The sequence below is a fragment of the Stegodyphus dumicola genome, chromosome 1 (genome assembly GCF_044657685.1).
Source record: "Stegodyphus dumicola isolate Sdum_Otavi_A_Nest chromosome 1, ASM4465768v1".
NCBI classification, from domain to species: domain Eukaryota; kingdom Metazoa; phylum Arthropoda; class Arachnida; order Araneae; family Eresidae; genus Stegodyphus; species Stegodyphus dumicola.
In genome coordinates, this window is record NC_140768.1 from 17,132,616 (window position 1) to 17,158,306 (window position 25,691).

The window sequence follows — 25,691 nt, forward strand, 5'->3', positions numbered from 1 at the left end:
TATTTAGAATTCGTTAATTTACTTGAAATTTTTTTTTATTATCACATCATCTCTGCACTTTCCAGACTTACCTAACGAAACTTATTTTAATATTCACAAAAACGTTTCCATAATAATTGCTGAGAAAATTAATTTTTGATTAATTAAATTCTTTTCCCTTCAGTGGAAATGGAAATGCAGTTGTCAGTGTGTTTGAAATATGTTGCAATTCAAATTTCTTTGATATATAATTAAAATTTGAAGCATATAAAGAATATTTAATGAATCCTTCAAATTTCAAATCGTAGATTTAGCCTTTTTTTTTTTTTTGTCGGGGGGGGGGAGGGCTGCATATGGTTTTTCTCAACATGTAACTTCTGACTGTTGAGACTAAAAAAATATTATAAATGAAAACCTTTCAAAAGTTAACCTTTTTCTAGCCCCTAGTTATGTTTTATTGCTCTGTTTTTATAAACGGTAAAAGATTATATGTAGCTATTTTTTACGTAAATTTGTGTTTTTAATTGGAGACAAGAATTGTCAGAAATTTTAAAAATAATGAGCAGCTTAAAACTACAGTGGCGTCCTGTCTTTCATTTGTTACATTAATATACTCATTTCCTATAATTTTATGCTGTGATTTTAAATTATTTGATGACTAAGCAGTTTATTAAAGATTTGAGTGCCATACCAAAAAAAAAGGGGGGGACAGAAATTTTTCTTATAATGATTTGTGTCACGAATATGTTTTTCGAAGGTAGAACAATGTTAAAAAATACATGATTAATCAATATGCATTAATCAATATAGGATATTAAGTAATCTTAAAGTGTGATAATATGCAACTGTGAATTCAACTAGTAATAGTTGTAGGTCTGTATTGTAATTGCACCAGAACGTATTTGTTTTTTCACGTGGACATAGCACTTCCAACAGCTAAAAATTAAACAAACACAAAATTTATTAAGTCTACATTTTGTGCCACGTCTTGAGATGTAATGTTGTAAATACAGAGGCTGTTCGCACATTTTTTAGACGATCTTGGTAAGCGGTAATAAAGCATCGTTTGCTCCAAAAGAAGTAGTTGCAAATGTACTATGTTTTTAAAAGTCCAATTTATCGTCTGTGGCTTGAACGGTTTGTTTTTATTCAAAATGGCGAATTTAACAAAGCAATGGTTAGAAGGCTACATTTACGCCCTTTCCGAAGAGAAATATGCATACTCCGTTATCCAAAAACGACGTGAGAGTCATGGTTTTGTGATATCTAAAGCGTCGATAAGTAATATCATCAACAAAAAAGGAAAAAAACGTCAAATTGGAGCCTCAAGTGGGACAAAAATTCAAACCAAGTATCCAAGGAAAAAAAGGACATCTTCGACTATTGCAAAGGTACGTTGTTTAATGTTAAAAGAAAATTCCCTAGTCAAAGGACAGTTGCAAAATCATTAAAATGTTCAGTGTCCACTGTAAAGAAAATGATAAACGTTGATTTAAAACTTAAGAAAGCGAAAAAACGCAATGTGCATCGTCATTTTCCAAAGCCTATCGCTCAACGCAGGACGCGCTGCAGAATTCTATATGAGAAACACTTATTCAAAGAAAAATGGAATACAATTGTCACAGTAGATGAAGCATGGGTGTATTTAAATGATTGTAACAAAAGAGAGCCATTTATTATCATCAAAGGGGATGAAAAAAATTCAAGTACATGGTTCAAAGAATCGAAAGAAAGTTTTTCTAAGGGATTCGTGATTGTTGCTGGTTACTCTTATAATGGCAAGTTAAAAATAAAGAGAGTGCAAAAACAATGTCAAGATTAACTCCAAATACTATCAGGAGCATAGTTTATCGCCAATTTTTCTGAATGAAATACCATCGCTTTACCCACAGTGCCATCGATCTGTGAGACTCCATCAGGACAAATCTAGCTGTCACACATCAAAATCCACTGTAAATTTCCTAAAAGAAAGGGAACAAAAAACTGGTATCAAAGCCATACCTTTTACTGATATCGCTACTAAATCTCCCAATGTGTCACGTAGGGATTTTTGTGCTTTCGGACTTTTAAAAACTGCATTATCCAAACGTTGTCCCAAAACCCTAACAGGACACTGGAAAGCTGTTCGGGAGGAATGAGATAGAATACCTCTTCTGCCACTTCAAAAGGCATTATTATCCTGGAAATTGCGGTGTCGAAAATAGTTCAGAATAGGGATGTCAAATAGAACATTTAAAACACAAGAATTTTATATAATTTAGTTTCGTGAATACAACAGACATCGTCTAAATGTAATATATGAACAGCCTCTGTAAAGTTCCGATACTGAGGACATGAGTGACTTAGATACTTACTTAATAACATAGTTACATACTTAGTTAGTTAGTTACTCAATTATTCAGTAACTTGCTTTGTACAACATACTATCTGCTTCTTTGCATACTATAAAATTTGCTTCTAGTCTATAAAAAAAAAAAAAAAAAAAAAAAAAGACTTATTTTCACCACCAATTACACGTTAATATCACATATTCTTTTAGCGGATCTCCATTCTTTAATGAATTCACTGCTTTCAAACAAATGCCACTTGATAAAAGAGCGCTTGGGCTGCGAGCAGGAAATTTTTCTAGCATGGTTCTGAAACTGTTACTATTTTAACTCATAAATTACAATTAGACCCCCGCTATATGTCAAAAACCTAGATAAAAATGCAAGCTAGGTTCGGTATATAAAGTCATCTGAAACCTCTGTATTCAACTCTCTTGGTCTTAGATGCGTGCAATCTTCTGGGCTGAGAGAATGATTGTGCTTGAAGCCAATAGTTATGCAAAATGAAAATGAGACTTTAATTGTTAATAAAAGTTAAAAACTGCGTCGTGTAAAACATCGGCAGGAGAAGTAAAAGCAAGGAAACGAGATTGCAAAAGTAGTAGTATTTTTACTTCTATATGTGATATTTTGTTCTCAATTAATAACATTTTACTGGAAAAGCAAGAAAGAAAATTAATCTCTCAGAAACTGGAAATTAGTAAATAATAATGGTAGATATTGGAGTTAATAGAATTTTAAAGGTGGGACCATTACAATTCGTTATTGACGTTTCTCGTGAAGAAACGGACCAAGGAAAAGATTAGGAAGAGGAACTTGCATAGGTTATTCGTTATGTCTTTCTTGCTTAATTATTAATTACTTCCTTATTACTTAGGTATGTACTTAGTTAATTAGAGAAATATTTAAATAGTTAGTTAGGTATCTACTTATTTAGTTACTTAGTTAATTACTTAGTTATTTACCTATTTACTTTGTTGGCTACTTACCTATAGTTATTTATTGAATTAGTTACTTAGTTACGTAACTACTTAATTACTTACCTAATTACTTTGTTACTTGCTTAGTTATTTACTTCCTTATTACTTAATTAGCTACTTACATACTTCATTACTTAACTACTTACTTACATATTTCGTTACTTAGCTAGCTGCTTACTTACATACTTCATTACTTTGTTAACTACTTACTTACATACTTCGTTAGTTAGCTACTTACTTGCTTACTTAGTGACTTATTTACGAAGTTATTGTACTAGTTTTTTAGTTGCTTAGTTAGTTACTTTTAGTTACTTAGTTATTTAGTTAGATACTAAGGTACTTTATTAGCTTGTTACTTAATTACTTAGTGACTTGCTTAAGTACTTAATTACTTACTTATTTCTTTCCTTGGTTACTTAGTTACTGCCCTATGCTTGCTTACTTGCTTACTTATTTACTTCCATGCTTAATTAGTTACTTAGTATGTTACTGATTTAGTTACTTACTTCTCTTAGTTACTTACATAGGTATTTAGTTATTTACTTACTTAGTTGTTCACTTGCTTAATTACTTAGTTACTTATTTAGTTAATTACTTACATTTTTAGTTACTTACTTACGTACGTAATTACGTAATTACTCAATTATTTAGTTTCTTAGATACTTAATTACTTGCTTACGTAGTTACGTATTTACTATGTGACTTATTTAGAGTAATTACTTACTTTCTTATTTATTTAGTTACTTAAGTAGTTCGTTTAATCTTTTCTATTAATGCTTTTCTTACTTTGTTTGGTTACTGAATTACTTCATTAGTTAGATAGCTTGTTTACTTTGTTAGTTACAAACTCACCGAGTTAATTAGTTACTTACTCGATAACTTACATACTTCGTTATTTAGTTGATTATTTATTTACATCTTTATTAAGTTCTTAGTTATATAGTTATTTGTATAGTTACATACTTGCTTAATTCTTTCGTTAATTGCTTAATTACTTTGTTAGTTAGTTCTTTACTTAATTTTTAGTTAGTTACGTAGTGACTTGCTTAGTTAGTTGGTTAATTAATTAGTTACTAACGTATACCTAATTGCTAACGTACCTACTCATTTACTTCTTTATTTATTAACTTACTTCGTTAGTTAGCTTCTTAGTTACTCGTTTAGATAGTTACTTACATAGTTAGCTAACTACCGACTAGTAAGTCAGTCAGTACGTAGACAAATGGGATATGCTTTGTTTACATTCAAGAGCATGTTGACAGTGGTTTGTGGTACTTTCAAACATTGCAGTTCCGCGCAAATCGAAAGCCGGGGACACTTCTGCATAAAAGAAGCATTCATCGCTGTGTGGGTAATAGCAGTTTGTATAAGCTTCTGGTATTTTCGGACAAATTATATCCTGGTTTTCTTTTGTGAACTTGCAACAGCGATTTTGTATATGAATTTATGTTATAAATTTCTAAGCTACTGGACGTTAAAAATGGATTTTAGCAAAATGCTTGTATGTGTAAGAAATGATAAGTAACTTAAGGTACATTTAAAATGTCAAAATGCTTCAAAATTATAACAAACTTTAAAGATATATTTCCTTATATCCCTAAGCTCACATGAGCGTGAAAATGGGTATGTTTTTTCTATATGCTTCAGAATGTGTCTGGTAGTTTTATTTTTGTTCTAAATATTAAAATGTTTTAAATAAACAACAATTTTGTTATCCACCGAATATTGCAGGTAATATGACCTATTTTAAAATTTTTAGGGAAAAGCAATAACAGTTCCTCATTTTAAACACATTATATTATTTTTATGTAATCGGAAAATAATAACGTTGTACATATATATCTTAACTGAAAAATCAAATTATCTCAAAATCCTATAATCTTTGTTAAAATTAATAAACATACAGACAAATTTGCAAGTAAGTCAACTTTTCCTTTATTTGTAACGATATATTTGTGTAACACTGCATACAGAAACATTTGTCAATACGACGATGGTGCCATGTGCAGTCAAATTGGGTTACAGCCGAAAACATCGCGGACGAAAACGTCGCTGAGAAAACAACACAAGGCGAAAACATCGCGGCATCGTGTGAAAAAAGAAAGCATAGATGAAACATCACCGCTCTTAAACAACGTGGTAGAAAATATCGTGGTCGAAAATAAAGCAATTCAAAAACTTCGCAGTTTATCAGAATCGTCGTCGAAAACATCGTGGTAAAAAAATACCTACAAATCATCGCGTGACGATAGCATCTCACAAACAAATCGCGGTAGAAAACATCGTGGGAGAAAAGAAAGCAAAGAGAAAACATCGCAGTTCTAAAACATCGTGATCGAAAATAAAGCGGTTTTTCAAATTGCATACTGACATATTATGTAACTGACTTTCGTCATAACTAACAAATCGACATCCAAAAAATTGATTGCACACTATACATGAAAATGTTAACGATACTTCGGGAATAAACGGAAACATAATATAATTTTTACCAAAACAATATCAGATTAACAAATGTGAAAGAAAATAACTTTATTTAACTAAGCAATTTTTATAGAAGTAACTTCCTACAGTTATTTACTTTCCTTTTTCTAAACAATTTTAGAGTATATTCTTCATAAAAAAAAATATTAGTAAAACTTTATTAAAAAAAAAGGTTAATTTATTCTTTTATTAACCTTTGCTAATTAACAACGCAAATTTAAACTTCTATGAGTTGCATTAATTTTCTACCCATTTTCAATTTTTTAATACTCAAATTTCCTTTTTATTTTTTCATGGAAAATTTATTAGTTTATTCAAAAATATAAAATATAGAACATGCGAACATGCATTTACAAATTTTGAAACCTGAAAACGCATGTGTGCAGTGTTATCGTCACGCCATGATTTATACGTACTTTATTTTTTACCACGATATTTTCGACGGGGATGTTTTTAAACTGCGAAGTTTTTGAACCGCTTTATTTTCGACCACGATATTTTGTACCATTAGAACTGCGATGCTTGCTTTTCTGCCAGGATGTTTTGTACCGCGACGTTTTCGCGTTTGGTTGTTTTCTTCGCGATGTTTTCGACAGACACCGTCAAATTGATGTGAGTGTGTGAACCTGCCTTTCCATCACGACAATATATTAACAATTTGAAAATAGGGGGATCCATTGAGGAAAAAACCTGTGTGTATTCCGACGTAGTAGGTCCTTTTGCGAATGGTTCTTTTACTGATTCCAGAATGTTAAATAATTTCCACGCAAGTCTTTTCTTCCCGAGAATTCGAGATTTATCTTCGGTTTTTAACTTTCCCACATCTCATTTATAGCAAAAGAATGTATTGCTGGAGTATATTACAATATCTATTCTGCGCCCACCAGCGGCCGAGCGGTAATGTCGCTGAACACTGGTAGTTCGGTCCGAGGTTCGAATCCCGCGAACGGGCTGGCTGCATGGGTGTTTTCGTGGTTTTCCCCATGTGTAACGTGTATACGAGCCAGTTTCCCTTAGAAAGTCCTCCACGAAAGGCATCCCTCCCCTTAGGCAGATAGCCCTAGTGTGCTTTGCCATAATTAAATACACCACACCACAATATGTATTCTCAGTATCGTAATTAAAAAACAACGGAACGAGTAAAATTGCTAAAAAGAACTGAGTAATGGTCCTAAGAGAGATATTGAATGCTCTGACGAAATATATTTACTAGAAAATTTGAATTTGATCCTGAATGTATACAGAAACCTGTTTTAGGTCAAAAGTTGAAATTTGATGGGTAATTGTAAATATGAAATTATTCATCTTAAAATATTTGGGATAAGGCACATAGGTTAGGTTTTTTTTTTAAAATAGGGTAAAGCGTGCAAGCGATCTGCGAAACGAAAGAGATGCCATCGCGAAAGACGTTCGAAGAAAAACTGACTATGAGGAGAAAATTAAAAATATTGCAAGTAATTTTTATTCAGTTTATATGTATGCATATTTCTTATGTAAAAATTCTAATGTTTGCTAAGTTTTTGTAAATTACTTTAGTTGAAAAATGTAGCGAACGCCCAGAAATTAAGGATTTGTACATGGCAAAAATGATAAATATTAAATATTCTATAAAAGTATTTATGTACATCCTTGTACACATCTGCTTTTAACTAAATACGTAAATATTCATTACATGATTTATAAATGCATCTCCTGGAAATTTTATTGCGAAGAAATCTGGTTATTAAATATATAAAAATTTATACTGATTATAAATATCATCTAATTATTTACTAACTGTAAAATTTTATTGCAAATATTAATTGAAATTATGTTAAATACATTTATAAAAATTTTAAGAAAGAATTGTTTGTACTGGAAAAGAATCTGTTAGAACGTGTAAAGCAGAGTCCATGAGATATGTATTTAATCGTAGTCTAAAGTAGAATTTTTAGAATATTTATTGCTGAAATCAAGAGTAAAAAAAATAATGATAAATATTAATTCTTTCGTTACGTTTTATAATAACATAGTTGCAAGTTTTAAGTAATATTAATAAACCCCCTTTTTTTATCCGTTTCAGAAATAGTTAAGTGCACGGATATAAGTAATCGGAAGCAATATTTGATGTATTTCATTATAATAAAAGGTGCTTTAATTTCAAATAAACCGAACAGAGCATTAATTTAGATTGCAATGACGTTTTGATGTAATACCCCAAGAGCTGAAAATCATCTCATATTTGAAAACGTATTTCGGAAAGGAACTCTGTAAATAGAAAAGAAATAATGCGTGATTTCATTATTAATAGTATAGTAAACTTCGATTTTAAAATTTGTAATCGCTAATTGAATAAAACCTAATTATCTTAGAATTTCTTTCAAATTTCATTAGCATTTCATTGAAATTAAACTTTTCTGAGTAAAATGTTCTGGGAAACGTAGAGCATTTAATTCGGTTCAGAATGAAATTTTGTTTAAATATATATTCTTTGACATACTTGGAATTCTGAACTTATGTAGGAAAAAAAATATGTATACTGCGCAAAAAAGGGGGACACTTCTATATTTACTGGGCCGATTGACGAAATTCAACTTGCGTGTCTCACCTTTCAAAAGCGTGACTTGGATTATGTATTAGATTTATATATAGCATTTCTCTAATATAGGTATTTTGACACAAAATCGGATTATTTCTGAAATGACATACAATTTGCTTTTCCATATTTCGATTCTACGATTCAAATTATGACAATCTGCCAGTTTTGTGAAAATCGCACCAGTGGTTTTTAAAAAATTAGCTCTCAAAATTTTTGCTCCTCAATGTTAACTGAATTTGATATATTTTTATAAATATCTCTTTTCTTAATTAATTTACTTGACTCCTTCTTCCAGTATTTAAATTTCGGCTTAATGCAAATATAATTCGCAAATGTTTTGATTTATTTTTATAATTTAAATTTTAAAATATTTTTTATAAATTTTTCGAAAATCATTTTGTATTATAACCTATAAAATATTTAACATCGTCTTAAATTATATTTCTATAGGCATATCTGCAAAAAATTCCTTTTTTTATTCAAAATTTCCTACTATATACGGGAATTTACATAGTGGCGCGTTTTGAAATTTGAAATATTTGTTATAAGCGATAATAAATCCAAATATGGTTTACGCACTTTGTTAAAGTTTTCCGCTCGATTAGAATGAAAAAAAGGAAAGGTAAATAGGTTGCTATAAATTAAGAAGTTCGTCAAGTGACTTCGTCAAGCGAAAACTGATTAAAATGTTCGTCAAGCGAAAACTGATTAAAATGTGCCAAAATAAATTTTTGAATTTCTCCATAAATTTCGCACCAAATTGTACAAAAATTTAGTATTTAGACATAATTTGAGTTGTAGAATCGAAATATGGAAAAAAATTGGCATGTCATTTCAGGAAAAGTCCAATTTAGGGTCAAAATACCCATGTTATAATAAGTCTCTGTATAAATCTAATATATATATTCTAAGTCACTCTTTGGAGACATGAAAAACGCTAGTTGAATTTCGTCATCTGGCCCAGTTGAGCGGAATATATATAACTGTCCTTTTTTTGCGCAGTGTACATTTATGCTTATATTTATGATGCAATTACAAAATGTTTACCTCCCATGTTGCCAAAAGCTATTTACTTTAATGGTAAGTCAGGAAATGTTTTAGTCACCATGAGAGGTGTGTTACTACTTGAAGAGATTGTATGTTTTCCTTATTTTTGAATTTATAGAGTTTCTTTCTGAAATACATTATCAAATATAAGATGAATTTCAGATTCTGAGGCACTAAATCAAATATCATCGCAATTCTATAATTAGTGCTTTGTTCGGTTTTCAAGTTAGAGCACCTTTTCTTATAATGAAACACATTAAATATAGCTTCTGATTTTGCTGTTAACGTTCAATGAATATTTCTGAAACTGATAAAATGTATTATATCATTTGAAACTTGTAAGTGAGCTATTATAAAATGCAATGAATATATATCTTTTAATACTTATCAATTTTTTATCCTTGACTTCAGCAATACGAATTCTAAAAATTATACTTTATAACATGCTTAAAATAACCCATCTTGTGGACCGTGCTTTCCATCCTAACCCAATTGTTTTCCAATAAAAATTCTTACTTTTACAAATATATTTTTCATCAGAATTTAAATTTTTGTTTCCAATGATATTTTATAATTATTAAATTGTGTATATGTTTAATAGATAGATTTTAATAACTAGATCTAGGTCCACAATAACATTTTCAGGAGGTCTGGTCTGGTCTGGTCTGGTCTGGTCTGGTCTGGTCTGGTCTGGTCTGGTCTGGTCTGGTCTGGTCTGGTCTGGTCTGGTCTGGTCTGGTCTGGTCTGGTCTGGTCTGGTCTGGTCTGGTCTGGTCTGGTCTGGTCTGGTCTGGTCTGGTCTGGTCTGGTCTGGTCTGGTCTGGTCTGGTCTGGTCTGGTCTGGTCTGGTCTGGTCTGGTCTGGTCTGGTCTGGTCTGGTCTGGTCTGGTCTGGTCTGGTCTGGTCTGGTCTGGTCTGGTCTGGTCTGGTCTGGTCTGGTCTGGTCTGGTCTGGTCTGGTCTGGTCTGGTCTGGTCTGGTCTGGTCTGGTCTGGTCTGGTCTGGTCTGGTCTGGTCTGGTCTGGTCTGGTCTGGTCTGGTCTGGTCTGGTCTGGTCTGGTCTGGTCTGGTCTGGTCTGGTCTGGTCTGGTCTGGTCTGGTCTGGTCTGGTCTGGTCTGGTCTGGTCTGGTCTGGTCTGGTCTGGTCTGGTCTGGTCTGGTCTGGTCTGGTCTGGTCTGGTCTGGTCTGGTCTGGTCTGGTCTGGTCTGGTCTGGTCTGGTCTGGTCTGGTCTGGTCTGGTCTGGTCTGGTCTGGTCTGGTCTGGTCTGGTCTGGTCTGGTCTGGTCTGGTCTGGTCTGGTCTGGTCTGGTCTGGTCTGGTCTGGTCTGGTCTGGTCTGGTCTGGTCTGGTCTGGTCTGGTCTGGTCTGGTCTGGTCTGGTCTGGTCTGGTCTGGTCTGGTCTGGTCTGGTCTGGTCTGGTCTGGTCTGGTCTGGTCTGGTCTGGTCTGGTCTGGTCTGGTCTGGTCTGGTCTGGTCTGGTCTGGTCTGGTCTGGTCTGGTCTGGTCTGGTCTGGTCTGGTCTGGTCTGGTCTGGTCTGGTCTGGTCTGGTCTGGTCTGGTCTGGTCTGGTCTGGTCTGGTCTGGTCTGGTCTGGTCTGGTCTGGTCTGGTCTGGTCTGGTCTGGTCTGGTCTGGTCTGGTCTGGTCTGGTCTGGTCTGGTCTGGTCTGGTCTGGTCTGGTCTGGTCTGGTCTGGTCTGGTCTGGTCTGGTCTGGTCTGGTCTGGTCTGGTCTGGTCTGGTCTGGTCTGGTCTGGTCTGGTCTGGTCTGGTCTGGTCTGGTCTGGTCTGGTCTGGTCTGGTCTGGTCTGGTCTGGTCTGGTCTGGTCTGGTCTGGTCTGGTCTGGTCTGGTCTGGTCTGGTCTGGTCTGGTCTGGTCTGGTCTGGTCTGGTCTGGTCTGGTCTGGTCTGGTCTGGTCTGGTCTGGTCTGGTCTGGTCTGGTCTGGTCTGGTCTGGTCTGGTCTGGTCTGGTCTGGTCTGGTCTGGTCTGGTCTGGTCTGGTCTGGTCTGGTCTGGTCTGGTCTGGTCTGGTCTGGTCTGGTCTGGTCTGGTCTGGTCTGGTCTGGTCTGGTCTGGTCTGGTCTGGTCTGGTCTGGTCTGGTCTGGTCTGGTCTGGTCTGGTCTGGTCTGGTCTGGTCTGGTCTGGTCTGGTCTGGTCTGGTCTGGTCTGGTCTGGTCTGGTCTGGTCTGGTCTGGTCTGGTCTGGTCTGGTCTGGTCTGGTCTGGTCTGGTCTGGTCTGGTCTGGTCTGGTCTGGTCTGGTCTGGTCTGGTCTGGTCTGGTCTGGTCTGGTCTGGTCTGGTCTGGTCTGGTCTGGTCTGGTCTGGTCTGGTCTGGTCTGGTCTGGTCTGGTCTGGTCTGGTCTGGTCTGGTCTGGTCTGGTCTGGTCTGGTCTGGTCTGGTCTGGTCTGGTCTGGTCTGGTCTGGTCTGGTCTGGTCTGGTCTGGTCTGGTCTGGTCTGGTCTGGTCTGGTCTGGTCTGGTCTGGTCTGGTCTGGTCTGGTCTGGTCTGGTCTGGTCTGGTCTGGTCTGGTCTGGTCTGGTCTGGTCTGGTCTGGTCTGGTCTGGTCTGGTCTGGTCTGGTCTGGTCTGGTCTGGTCTGGTCTGGTCTGGTCTGGTCTGGTCTGGTCTGGTCTGGTCTGGTCTGGTCTGGTCTGGTCTGGTCTGGTCTGGTCTGGTCTGGTCTGGTCTGGTCTGGTCTGGTCTGGTCTGGTCTGGTCTGGTCTGGTCTGGTCTGGTCTGGTCTGGTCTGGTCTGGTCTGGTCTGGTCTGGTCTGGTCTGGTCTGGTCTGGTCTGGTCTGGTCTGGTCTGGTCTGGTCTGGTCTGGTCTGGTCTGGTCTGGTCTGGTCTGGTCTGGTCTGGTCTGGTCTGGTCTGGTCTGGTCTGGTCTGGTCTGGTCTGGTCTGGTCTGGTCTGGTCTGGTCTGGTCTGGTCTGGTCTGGTCTGGTCTGGTCTGGTCTGGTCTGGTCTGGTCTGGTCTGGTCTGGTCTGGTCTGGTCTGGTCTGGTCTGGTCTGGTCTGGTCTGGTCTGGTCTGGTCTGGTCTGCCACGCCACGCCACGCCACGAAAACGCCCATGCAGCCAGCCCGTTCGCGGGATTCGAACCTCGGACCGAACTACCAGTGTTCAGCGACTTTCTCGCGTTGTGATAAAACAACGGTACCTACAGCCATCCAATTTTATCCAATCCTTCTGCGAATATGGCATCTGGAAAACAAAATTTAAATTTTGGAATTTGTTTTACTATCGATGTCGTATTTTGTAACACTTTAACGAATTTTTGATTACGAAAACTCAAGAATTTCAAAGCGAGCCATGGCAACGTTGTACAGAACAAAAACATTTTTATCTCGAGCGCGCGCGAAACTGTGTATCGAAAATTTTAAAGATATGCTCATTATAAAATTATTTTGCGATATTACTCTTGGACTGAATTTTTTGGTTTAAGTGCGAAGAACATGATATTTAATAAATAAAGGTAACACACAAAATGTTAAAAATCTCTCCTTTGGACGTAATTTAAAATCTGAAACATTTCAGATTTTTCTTTTTTATACTTTATTTTCATATGTCAAGGGCTATTATGAAATGGGTCACTCGGTGTCCCGCGGGTCGTAAGTTACCGAGGCCTGATTTACACTCTAATTAGGTAAATACGCAGGATATAAAATAAGTATTAAATAGTTAGAGGAAATTTGGTGTAAATTATAAAATATAATACACTCTGCTTAAACTGCTAATTGCATCTATTACAAAACATACTTTTCTCAGGTATTTTATCCAAATCATTTTTACGTCTGTACGTTTTGAATTTTGCCTTTCCAAAAAAGTACTGACTTTTCTAATCCTCAACGGTAATGTAAATTTATTATTAAATTTCAGTCTTTCAAAAACAGTTCAGAGTTAAGTTCAATTTATGTCTTTGGCGAAATCAAATGAAGAAAGTTTCTGATTTCTCTAGTTAATGTTTATTTTTTCTTTTTTAGATGGATTCCGGAATTATCCGTGATACTCAGGAGATCGTGAGGCATCCAGATCAGCTGGAGTCTTCGTCATCATTCATCAACATACCCCTCACCTCCCATCATCTGCCGCCAGGAGATATTAGACTCACGTGCGCAGCCTCCATCGCAGACGTTGTCACCTCCGTCAGTGAGGAGCTTCTCATTAACAGACCGATGCCCGAGAAGGTTCTCGAGCTGAAGAACGCCGCCTGGCTCCTCACAGCATCTCACTTAGTCACCATGCTCATCACCATCATGCTTCATATCTTGATGAGAACATGCTGTGTTTAGTTCGAAATGATCGTTTGTTATTTATTCTTGCGTGTGTGTGTGTGCATGTTCTTGAAGCTCAAATTAAAGTTTCTTTTTATCGTCATTTCCTTACCTTTATTTACAATATTACGCAATTTTTCATTATTAATTCAATTTCTTCTGACATGTGGAAACGTAAAGGACATCTTTTGTACACTGCACAAACAAAATCTGATGTGTAAACCACATGACTTCCTTGTACGGAATATTAAATTATACGCATTTTTTCTTGGATTTCGTTTAAACTTATTGGGTTGAATTAAATCTACTTCGCCGAAATTTACATCATTTAAAGAATTATCTAATCGTTGCCGCATGTTCTGTTCAAGAACTATAATAAAGCTAGAACGATGTATAAAAGAAATTAAGAAAACAAAAAAAGAAACAGTTTTTTACAGACGATTGAGTATTTATCATTCAATTAATTCAGTTCTCACTTCGCGAGAAGGCAAGAATACATGAAAACTCAAAACATCTATATTAAAAATTACGAAGTAAATCTTAAACGCTTATTTCCTCGAAAAAATTCAAGAAAGAATTAAGCATGATTTAATTGGCAATAATAAATGAAAGCGTTATCTTTGTTATTGCGAAGCTAAGTTTCTCTAGATTGGCAACAAATCCACTAGTCTCCTGTTCCAAATGTAAACGTCAATAGCCGCCATCAAATTAGGCTTAGCGGCACTTAAACAATTTTAAAATTGTTGATAATTCTAAAAATATTGCACACAGATGTACTAAAGGCATAAAATCCTTAACCGGAAGATAAAAACAACATAATTCAATCATTTTTAAAGCAAAAAATGTACAATTTACAAACATATAAGAGTAAAGAAACTGAGATCACTGAGCCGGGTAACAGAGTGGATATATATGTACATATATTTATATACCTTTGGTGCGGCCGATTGAAACTAAAATATGAAGTGCACATCTACATGTCATAGTATTCTTATATACAAAATTTCAACGTTCTGACGCTACTCGTTTTTGAGTTATGCGACATACGTACGTACAAACGCCAGGAAAAATTCTCTTTAGAATTCATTTTAAAGCAGTTTTTTAGTTTTATGGAGGAAAAGAGTCTTTTATTCTGTCCTTACGTACAGATATCAAGCAAAAACATCGTTAAATTGCATTCCAAAGCGGTCAAAGTGGATATTTTCGTTAAAATATGCTGCCTGGAGCTTTTCGTGATTACAATACTTCCTTTTTACTTCCTTTTTACTTCGTACAAGGAAGTAAAAAGAGATATTAATAAATATATATCCAATACGATTAACATTGAAGAGCTAAAATTTAGAGAGCTACTCGAGCTGCTACTACTGCACTACTTTCAACTACTCGTGCGAATTTTACAAAACTTGGCAATTTGCCATTATTTGAGTCGTAGAATCGAAATATGGAAAAAAAAGTTGGCATGTCATTTCGGAAAAAGTTCAATTTTGCGCCAAAATACCCATGTTAGAATGATGCTATATAAAATCTAATACATACCCTAAGTCGTGCTTTCGAGACATGAAAAACGTAATTTGAGTTTCGTCAATCGGTCCAGTAGAACGGAAGATATAGAAATGTTTCCCCCCCCCCCTTTATTTTTTTTTCCGCAGGGTACATGTGGAGTTAAAAAAGACAAAGAGGGAAACTTTACACTTACATCAGATATGATTAATTTAGAAGTCAAACAACAAAAATCAGCGTTGTTGTTCGGCGTGTTATTGTATCTTAATTATCAGATCTGATATTTAAAGCAATTGGTATTATGGCTACCTCACAAACACTTGAAAGTGACTTCTAATCGTAAGTTTAACATAATGAAAAAAACTTTAGCTTTTGTTTTTTTGAACAACGATTCTCTGTTATGAAATGCTAAGAAAATGACATGTTAATATCTTTTAGCTAGATTAAAGTCAACAATATAGTATAATTTTGCATCAGGACTTCCACTACGAAGACTACTAATGCATGCAAAATTGTCTTATGTTCATATACACGAGCCGGCATAGCAAACTGGAATATTTCTTTGCCGTTCCTAACGAAGCAAACGATTATTGAAAGAGAAATAAATCTGAGAAATAATAAGGAAGATCGAAACTGCTAAATTAATTTGATAAAGTCAAATCCACTAAGCAAATTTGTGCACAAATAAAACTATAGCATATTAGAGTGACAGACTAAATCTTTTTTCAGTCCATCGAATAAAAACCGCATGCTGTATCGCTGCAATTAAATAATGTCCCTTCGATTGTCGACATTGTCTTTTAAATTTTGGCGATGAAACCTCAGTTCTGGTTACCACGATAGTTTTAACTTTGTTTTAGCTTCCCAATTTTATTTAAATGAAAATAGATTGATGTGTACATGGTCATATTTAAGTCAGTGCGCAATGCCTAGTTTGTGCAATTCTAGGATGTTTTTTTAAGTAAAAACAGATCGATGTGTACATGGACACAGATCTTATGCAATTCTTCGACTTCTTATTTTGGTTTTGTGTAGCGGCCATCTTGAAATTGTGACTTCCTGGCGCCGATCTTGGCGTCAAAAAAGAATCGCCAATAAACAAGGGGCACCCAATTGTAAACTTTTACCAAATAATGAATTTAGTGCGTTATGAAAGCCTTCACAACAATTTGTGATTTTAGGAGATTTTTCGAAGTCTGCTTCATAATGTTCAACTGAGAGTCATCATCGAAGTACCTAAAAATGTTAATTTTATCCCTAAACTTTTAAATTTCTGCAGAAATTTTACAACGTTTTTAGTTCCAAACTTAACTAACTACATTCAAACATTATATTCTATAGTTACACATCAAAAGTACGCAAATATAGAGTAAAAAACTAAAATTAATTATCGGCAGTTACAAGGAAAAAATGTCGTACAGGGGCAGTGGTATAAAATAAATACAGTACATGCAAAATTTAACTACAATTTTCGTATTTTTATTTATCGACCCTGAAAAGGTTAATGTGAGCATTTATCTATGTGAACATATTTCATGTGAGCTCTTTTCTATGTGGGCATATTTCCTTGTGACCTTTTTTTCCTGTGAGCTTTTATACCTGTGAGAATTTTTCCTGTCGCCGTTATTTTACACAAAGCTTATTAACGAAGCCTAAAAATTTAACATAGCTTTCTTCATACATTCGAATATTCTTCAATTTTTCTCACACGCCTTTTATGTTTTCGTGAGATTCAAAGATAGCTTAGCTTCCCTTCAAAGAGAAAAACCTACTGTTAGGTTTTTGTCTCAAAGAACGACGCAATTTCAGGATCCCATTACATCCAAAGCATTTCTTAAGAAGACTTAAATTTCGATTCCAAAAGAAAAGAACATTACATTATTTATAGTCTCGTTTTTACATCCATGGTATCGTTGAAATTTTGCGGATTCATGCTCTCGATTGGAAATTTTAAGCGAAAGGGGAAAACCAAAGGAAGTATCTGTTTACTATTTTGTGTTTTCTGAAGTTTGATTCCCGTTTGTGAATATTTCATTCGTATTTCCACGAGGAAAGATTGCTATGATATAATGGGATGAAAGAGCTGCTGTGCTGCGTACTTTTATCTTAACAAATATATCTTATTATGAAATGCGTTGAAAAGCGAATGTAAATCAGATCATTATAAATTAAGGTATCATTAACTACTTATAAATTTCTCCAAGAGCAAATTTCAGTATATTGTTAACATTAAAAATAGTGCTTATATGTTATGAACAATGCTCCAATGTTTTTGCTTTCTTTATTGATTCTCGCTCCAATCCATATTTCATTTTTCATGAAGCTTAATCATCAATTTATTACATACAAGAAAATTTAATTTTCACTTTTAGCGAGAGCAGATTCTTTTAAGTTTGATAAGATAACATTACCTAAAAATTATCTAACAAATTTAACTTGATGGTTTCCATAACTTGACGATTTTTATCTGCGACTCTACTTAAATTACCTATCGTGTCATATTATTGCCCTTGGTATTCATTTCGTTTTGAATGCGGCGTGCTGAAATTTAGCCGATTTGGAATTATTTAATCATGGCAAAGCACACGAGGGCTCTCTGTCTAAAGGGAGGGATGCCTTCGTGGAGGACTTTCTAAGGAAAACTGGCTCGTATACAAGTTACGCATGGGGGAAAATCACGAAAACGCCCATGCAGTCAGCCCGTTCGCGGGATTCGAACCTCGGACTGAACTACCAGTGTTCAGCTGCTTTACCGCTCGGCAGCTGATGGACCCTGAAATTTAGCCGAACAACATTGTTGTTATAGTAAAGCATGTGTTTTTTATATCACTCTGATTATGTTGCCTTCACTCACTAGCAAATGAAGAAGGCAGTTCTGTTATAAATACCAAATGTAATTCAATTAGTTCAAAATGAAAACTTTTATTGCTTCTTGTAAATTACGCTGATTTGATCTGAAGTGCCATTTTTAGTCCTTTTCTTAACTACAATTGGAGTTTTCTCTTTTAATTGAGTTACCTCCTTCGATAATTTTTAAAATCTTAATTTAAAATTTTAAGCATATTATGAAGATAATAAAAGTATCAAGTTTACGTTCACTTAGAGGGAAAAAAAGCCGTACATGTCAAACTTTTACAGAATTTCCTAATCTAAAACTAACAAAACATTTTAATCATGCACCTGCTACCTTTGAAATGCTTTGGATTTGTCACCCAATAAATTAATTATGACTTATAACATTTATATTTTTATTTAAAAAAATTTCATTCAAAAATGCATATGAAAATAATTTTACGGCGAAAATTCGACACTCTTTATATCTACAAGATTAGAAAAAAACGCCGAAACACATGTGAAGAGTACAGTAACTATATTTAACCAAAATTTCTGTTTTTATTGTAATTTCTACATATTTTATATGGGAAAAACTTTGCTTGTGAATATATTTTCTTTCAAAGAACAGTCACGAATAAGCATCATCATGAGGTGCCTAATGGCATCATGAGGTGGTTTAGGCAAGTTGCAGCTATCGATAAAAACACATTACTTAAATTCACATTTAAGTTATGCGTCTGATTACAATTCTACAAATTTCATTTACAAGTTCGCCGGAAACGTTTGGTGTCAGCAAAGAATGGATAACCCAAAACTTACTGGTGTATCCTGATACTTTTTTAAACCAAAATGGTAGGTAAAAGATTTAATAAAATGGCAACCAAATTATTTGCTTTTCGAAGTTTATGTCACTTTTTTTAGCCCAAAGGACGGTAGTCGGAAGCCCAGAGGGTGGTAGGCTATCAATTTCGTTTTGGCTTTTACATTGGTTCACTTTAAAACGACATTTCGCTTTTCAAATTGTTGCCACCAAATATTAGAGCTCTGTATTATATTTAAAGAAATTAACTATTGAAAAATCTGCATTATTGTATCTATGTTTCTCGCATCGTGAAAAAACAATGGTATCTAGAGACATCCAATTTTGAATAACGTAGTCCTCCACTCAAATATGGGCATCTGGAAAGCCGAATTTTGAATCTGTTTTGTTATCTGTTTCATATGTTTTAAAACTTGAACGAATTTTTGTTTAACAAACTCAACGATTTCAAAGCTTTCCATTAGCATTAACATCGTGTGCATCTTCAAGCACGGATATTTTATGCGCGAGGTTTTGTTACATTTCTTACTGGTATTATGTTGTTAGGGTAGCAACGGAAAGGCTTTACAATGCCTAACGGTATTTTGCGTCGAATAACACTTTTCAAATCCCGTTTTGAGCCCCCCTGAACAAAATGCCTGTTTGGGCGTAATATAAACATTTATTTTATTTATTTATTTGGTTAATCTTTGGATTATGGCAACTTGGCGATTTTTTGGCGAAAATTTGGCGACCAACCCTGCTACAGCAACCTGCTGGTTTTTGTTTGGACGCCATTTTGTTTTCACGAAGTAAAGGCTCCTTTTTTTTTTTTTTTTTTTTTTTTTTTTTCCCTCAACATTTTTTCCAACAATCTGCTAGCCGAATTACGCTTATGCTAGAACTTTTATGGAATGAAAGTGCTTAATCATGACGAAGATTAGGTGCGAAATTGGGAGAAAGTGCAGAATCGCAAACTGCTTGCCGCGTTATTAAGAATTTCACATACGCGGTATCCATGTACACGTCAACCTATTTTCACTTAAAAAAAACATCTCAGAATTGCACAAAAATGGCATTGCGCACACTGTTGACTTTATCCGTGTACACTGCTAAAGTCCTAGCTAGTAACCTTTATCGCTTTACCAAAATGTCATCAAACTACTTCTTACCATATTCCAAAGATTAGCCATTTATTTTTTACTCAGCTCAAAAATTTAATTATTATTTTTAAAATGAAATTGCTATGGTTTCGATTTAATTTGAAATTCTGCGCTTATTCGAAAACATGATTCATTAGTTGATGTTGGCCTTTGAACATATTTGCAGTTCAAGCAAGCAACAGTTTAAAGAAAAGTTAGATCTAATTCACTTCGCTTCTCATTTTCAAATTCAATTTCTTATGCACTTGCCGTTTTGTTTATTTTCAGTTATGCACCAGAAGCTATATTAACCGACTTTCAGAACTATAGGTTGGAAACTGCTGGTCTAATGTAGATTGCCAATAAAAAGTAAAACAGTATTTGAGTAAATTACGAAATGATTTTTTTTTCTCAATTTTCTATAACTTTACTAAAGAATTAAAACATATTTATTTACGTTTGCCTGAAAGGGATATCTCCTTTAATCTAAATCAGTCATGGAGAATATTCTACTAATTTCTGAATACGCTGATGAAGGAGAGTTGGACTGGATAGAAAGGGAATGTTTAAAGAAAGAAAATCATTGAAATTTATTCTTTCATAACCATTTTTATTGCTGTTGACATTGGACCCACAGGTATTGAAATTTTCAGCAATATGGCCGTTAAGGAATGCATTTGCAGGGAATCCTCATTGATTTGCGTCAAATCTTCCAGTTTCTTCCTTGCCGCATCCTTTTATCAGGAATCCTACTTCCAGATTCTTCATCATTTAATTTCTTTAAATATAATACAGGGTGATAATATTTGGTGGCAACAATTTGAAAAGTGGTTCAGGCATTTAAAGTTTTTGACCCAAAACGAAATTAATATGCGTGTTGGGGCTAAAATAGTGCTTAGGCAGTAAATAAGCTTCTTTGGGTTAAAAAAACCATGCACGATATTAATTTTCACATCAAATGTAATTTACATCCAGCATGGCTCTCACCTTCAGAGCTCTCTTTTATTAAACTACATATACACATACGTATAGTTACAGAGTTCGTGAGAGAAAATAATCAGAATATGAAAAGGAACAGCAAAATAAAAGTATTAACCCATCAAGATATCGAACTTTATACACACTAATAAAATTATTACATTTACTTGCATATTATTTATTAAATTGCAAAATTGATTAGGAATAGGAGAGAAATATTTATTGGCTGTGGTATTTTCGAGGAAAGTCTCTAAATTGAGTATGCCATTAAAGCCAAACTCATCGCTTACGATTACCTATAATAGAAGAAGTTATGAAATCACAAACTAGACAAATATTTGATACAAATGCTTTTCATATATATCTTCTTTACAAATAAAATTTTATTATTATCTCTCTGTTTCGGTTCATCTTCGAATCACAGCTCGAAGCTAGGCCTCCGCTAGTTTTCTTCTAGGAGAGCAGCTGCGTTAGGTAATAATGCAGGCAGATAGAATATGTTTTCGCAATGCTACGTACCGTACATTCTTTTCCCAGATATTGTGGAAGACTGCAGTTTTCCAAACTTCCAGCCTTCTGTTTTATTTATCTGAAAGGCCTATGGAATAAAAAATAGTTTTTCTCTATAACTTTCCTCAGAAGTTTCAAGATCCACTCTATTTCTTCAGCTGTGAGATTGAAATATTTTATGAATTTCTGCGAGGATCGAGTTCGTTTCTTTGTTTTTTCATGCTTCCCTCAAAATTCTTCATAAGATAACTTCTATGATATTTTTTTATTAGAAAATACTATTTGATTATTTTAAATAGAACATAAACATTAAAACAGAAACACTTTAATTTTCCGCTCATATAAATCTAGTCCACCAGTTTTATTCTTATCTTCTTTCTTGAGCCAAGTCTTTTATGCCTACCTAACTGAACATAATGCGTTAGCCTAAAGTGCTATAGTATTATTTTTTATTTATCCTAAGTTTGACCTTTTCGAGGACTTCTGTTCTTTTTTTATGCTTTGTGGTGGATATTACAAACATTTTTAAAAACTGCTTTTTTTTAAGTAGCAATAGTTTATTTATATTGTTAAATTACTACATCATTATTATGATGATTATTATTACAATGGTTATTAAAATTACTACATCAAGAATAAAAGCAAAGAGCAGAAACTTAATAATTGTACATGTTCAGTATAAAGGAAGGAATACATGATTAAGTAGCAGAAGGTGCGTGGAACATAGAGCTGCTCCAGCTGGCAGTAACAACAGCTGTAATCCGCAGCCGTTATTATTGCAGCCGCTGTTACTGCCAGAATGGGGCCGAACATCCAGGCAATGAATGGAATAAAAATTCTGCACCAGAGCTGATCTATCGTGGTGGTTGAAGAGTGGTGGCACCTGTCTTTCGGCAACTAGATGTTCACAATATGTGAGAGATCTGGAGAATATACAACAATCAAACATCCTCTGTATCGAGGAAGATTAATACAGTACGGGCACCATGCGGTGGTGCATTACCTTGTTAGGAGATGGCCTCATGCAGGGCTTAAAGATATGACACCATCATGAGCCTTAACATATCAGAAACGTAACGGCGGCTGCAAACATAACTGGCAGTCCGATCGAAAACGGACCGGGATCGAGAACGACATCCGTTACCAGCACGTCAGGGAACGGGCCGGCGTGAGGATAATGAATGCTAGCTTAGGTAGCAACGTTCGTTCTCCCCAGTGCCTCCACAGGAGTATACTTCCACCAAGTTAAGGTACAAAAAACGGTGGTTTGTATAGAAAGACAAGTTTCTGCCGCCTCTAAAACCAATGCCATCCTTCATCGCACCATTGTAAGCACTCTTTTTTTTGCTGACAGTGCGTGATGCTCCAGATGTCACCGCACTGATCGTGCGGACTGCAATCCAGCACATGAGCCATGTTCTTGACTCAAGATACGTGACATGGTTATGCGTTGCGGCAAAGTCGAGAAACCAAGAGGACTGTCCTGTCGGGCCTTGGTGGGGGGGAAGCCGCTAACACCTTGCATAGTGTTCAGAATGGTCCTCCTGGACGCACTGATTGTACATTTGCTGACAATCATAGGATTCTTACCAACAATAGCAGCAGTCGCAGAAAGATGAACCACAGTCCTGGTAGCCAAGATCCTGTCGAAACCGAATAGCGGCATGTGCTTGTAAGATCTTCTACTCCCACGAGGCTAACACGACCTTTTACATAAACAATCAAAATTGAGATTTGATTCCCAAACAAGAAACACGATGTACTACCATTCCATTTATACTACACATGCGCTTATACGCTAAGCATTTGTATATCCTAGTATGTAGTACCTTTAATGCAAATTTGAAGTTTGCTGCTTAACGTTTTTATGGTGTAGCAATTATAATGACCAAATGTGTATATGGGTGAAACATATCACACGGCAATCATACAGAAACAACGTAAAGCCTAATTTATGGATATGGATTATGAATGGTTTCATCAGTTGAAAAGTACGTATGTATTATCTGGTTGTAAATATAATTCATTTGGAACATGAAGAATCGAACTTGTAATACGATTCACCCACATTTATAGATACATTTTTTATCTGAATATACATAAAAAGAATGCTTGTTGATGTGTAATTCCTACAAATGACTAGTTTAATGACCAGCAGACGGAACACTTAACTAGCGAGCAATGACATGCATAAAACTAACAACGCTATTTATGAGGAGTATTTAACAATTCCCGATAATGAATATTGCAGGATAAGGAGGATAAGGAATATTCTATGAGGAATATTGAAGTCGATCATCCAATCCAGCGCCGTCAGATCTGCGTAATAGAGACGTCTCAAGAAAAAGCTATTAATAGTACTGGCAAAACAGTACTGTCAAGGAACTTTAAAAGACTTATTCAAAACCTTAGACACTTGCAGTTGTATTTATGACAATGGTGAAGTTTCAAAGACTATTTAATATTCACCTTTATACAAGACTAAATAAAAAAGTTTTGAAAAAAAAATATTTTAGTAAGTATGTTCTAATACTCTATATTGAATCACGACATTTAGCTCTTAATATTCCTAATCCATTATCTATGTGTTAAGATATGTTAAGATATAACTATATATATTGTAATGTATTTTGAAGTAATTTACAAACAGACAATCTTCTTAGTAGAACATAAATTTTATTTTTGTTTTGCGGAGATAGATAATTTAACGAAAATTCTTAAGTGGCAAAATTTTAATACTACTCCTAGCTGTAAAATCTTCAGAATCTAAATCTCTTTTTAAAACAATATCTCACGTTGCTGATGTTTTAATACAAATACGGCGTTGCCACTTACACAATAATTATATTTATTTATTAAATAACAAGATATTACAACCTCTCCCCTCTCCAGATAAACTTTAATTTATATTTTTATAAATTAAAGTTTACAGTTTTTAAAACAATAATATCAGCACAACACAGAATTAAAATACAAGCATTTAAAGGAGAATTAAACAAGAAATAACATAATAATATACACTGAAGAAGAGAGGAAGGAACAAAATATTTTTTTTTATCTATATAGAGAAACAAATTATTTAATCAGGCCAGGGAGTACGACTTAATGCGTCTACACTTTTATGGTTTTTACCACTTCGATGAACGATCGTGTAATTGTAGGGTTGTAGTACTAGTGCCCATCTCATAAGTCGTGGATTTAGACTCACATTATTTTTGAGCCAAACTAAGGGATTATGATCGGTCATGATGAGGAATTTAGTATGCCCGTCTAAATAACGTTGAAGTTTCTTTACAGCAAATATTATGGCGGCGCATTCCTTTTCTGTGGTAGAGTACTTTTTTTCAGTTTCTGTAAACTTCTTACTGAGGTATAATATTGGATGTTCATTGTCTCGTTCACCTTTTTGAGCTACAATGACACCCATACCAGAGTCTGAAACATCAGTTTGCAAAATGAACTCCTTATTGAAATCAGGTGAGTGTGACAGAGGCTTTTGTGGCAGTTTTTCTTCTTCAACAACTTGCTCTTGTCTGTTTAGTTTCTTTAAAAATTTCTCTTTGACTTGCATCTCAACTCCAGCACTTGGAAATTCATCTGGAACTTTTAACTGAGAATCGTTTAATTTTGTCAGTTCTTTCTTGTAAGATAGTTTTTGCTCTTTGCGAGATGAATCTTTGTTCTTATCTGCTACTTGCATTCTCATTGAATGTGGCAACTTTGAGTATCCTTCATCATGTTTATGCCTCTTTGCTAAGTTTTCTGACGTGTGCGTAGATTCTGAACGTATTTTTAATTTCTTAGCTTTAGAAGCACCTTCATGAGTTCTTTTATCAGAAGTTCTTTGATCTGCTGTTAACAAACTGTCAAACACATCTTTGCTTTTTGGAGAAGAAGGAACTGGGGAACTTGTAGAGGAATAATCACACATACTATCTACAGACGATGAATCAGCAGGTAAATAAGGCGAGTCAACTTCCATATAAATAACTTCAGTTTTCTCATGAAGACATGAACGCTTAGACTGTTTGTCAGATTTCTCTGAAGCATTGACAGAGGCTTGACTCTTAGGAGGGTGCGTATTGACCAAATTATTCTGAGTTTTAGCACTATTATTTGTTTGGTTCTGCATTAAAGTTGTGTAGTTCTGCATTTGATCCCTATATTTTTCAGGAATAACAATTAATTCCCTTTCATTTCCCTTTTTATCTATTTTCCTTTTCACCAACAATCCGTTTTCTTTTACTTTGAAATCATT

The 25,691-nt window shown here is 34.9% G+C and overlaps 1 protein-coding gene across 1 annotated transcript in view; it reads left to right on the forward strand.

Moving 5' to 3' along the window:
- Positions 1-13,772, forward strand: part of LOC118193282 (junctional adhesion molecule 2A-like) — a 475,381-nt gene extending 461,609 nt beyond the window's left edge. The window contains exon 6 of the mRNA XM_085810466.1: positions 13,379-13,772. Within this exon, the coding sequence (XP_085666592.1) occupies positions 13,379-13,687 (309 nt within the window). The 3' untranslated portion in view covers positions 13,688-13,772. The remainder of the gene's footprint in view (positions 1-13,378) is intronic.
- Positions 13,773-25,691: the final 11,919 nt, after the last annotated feature.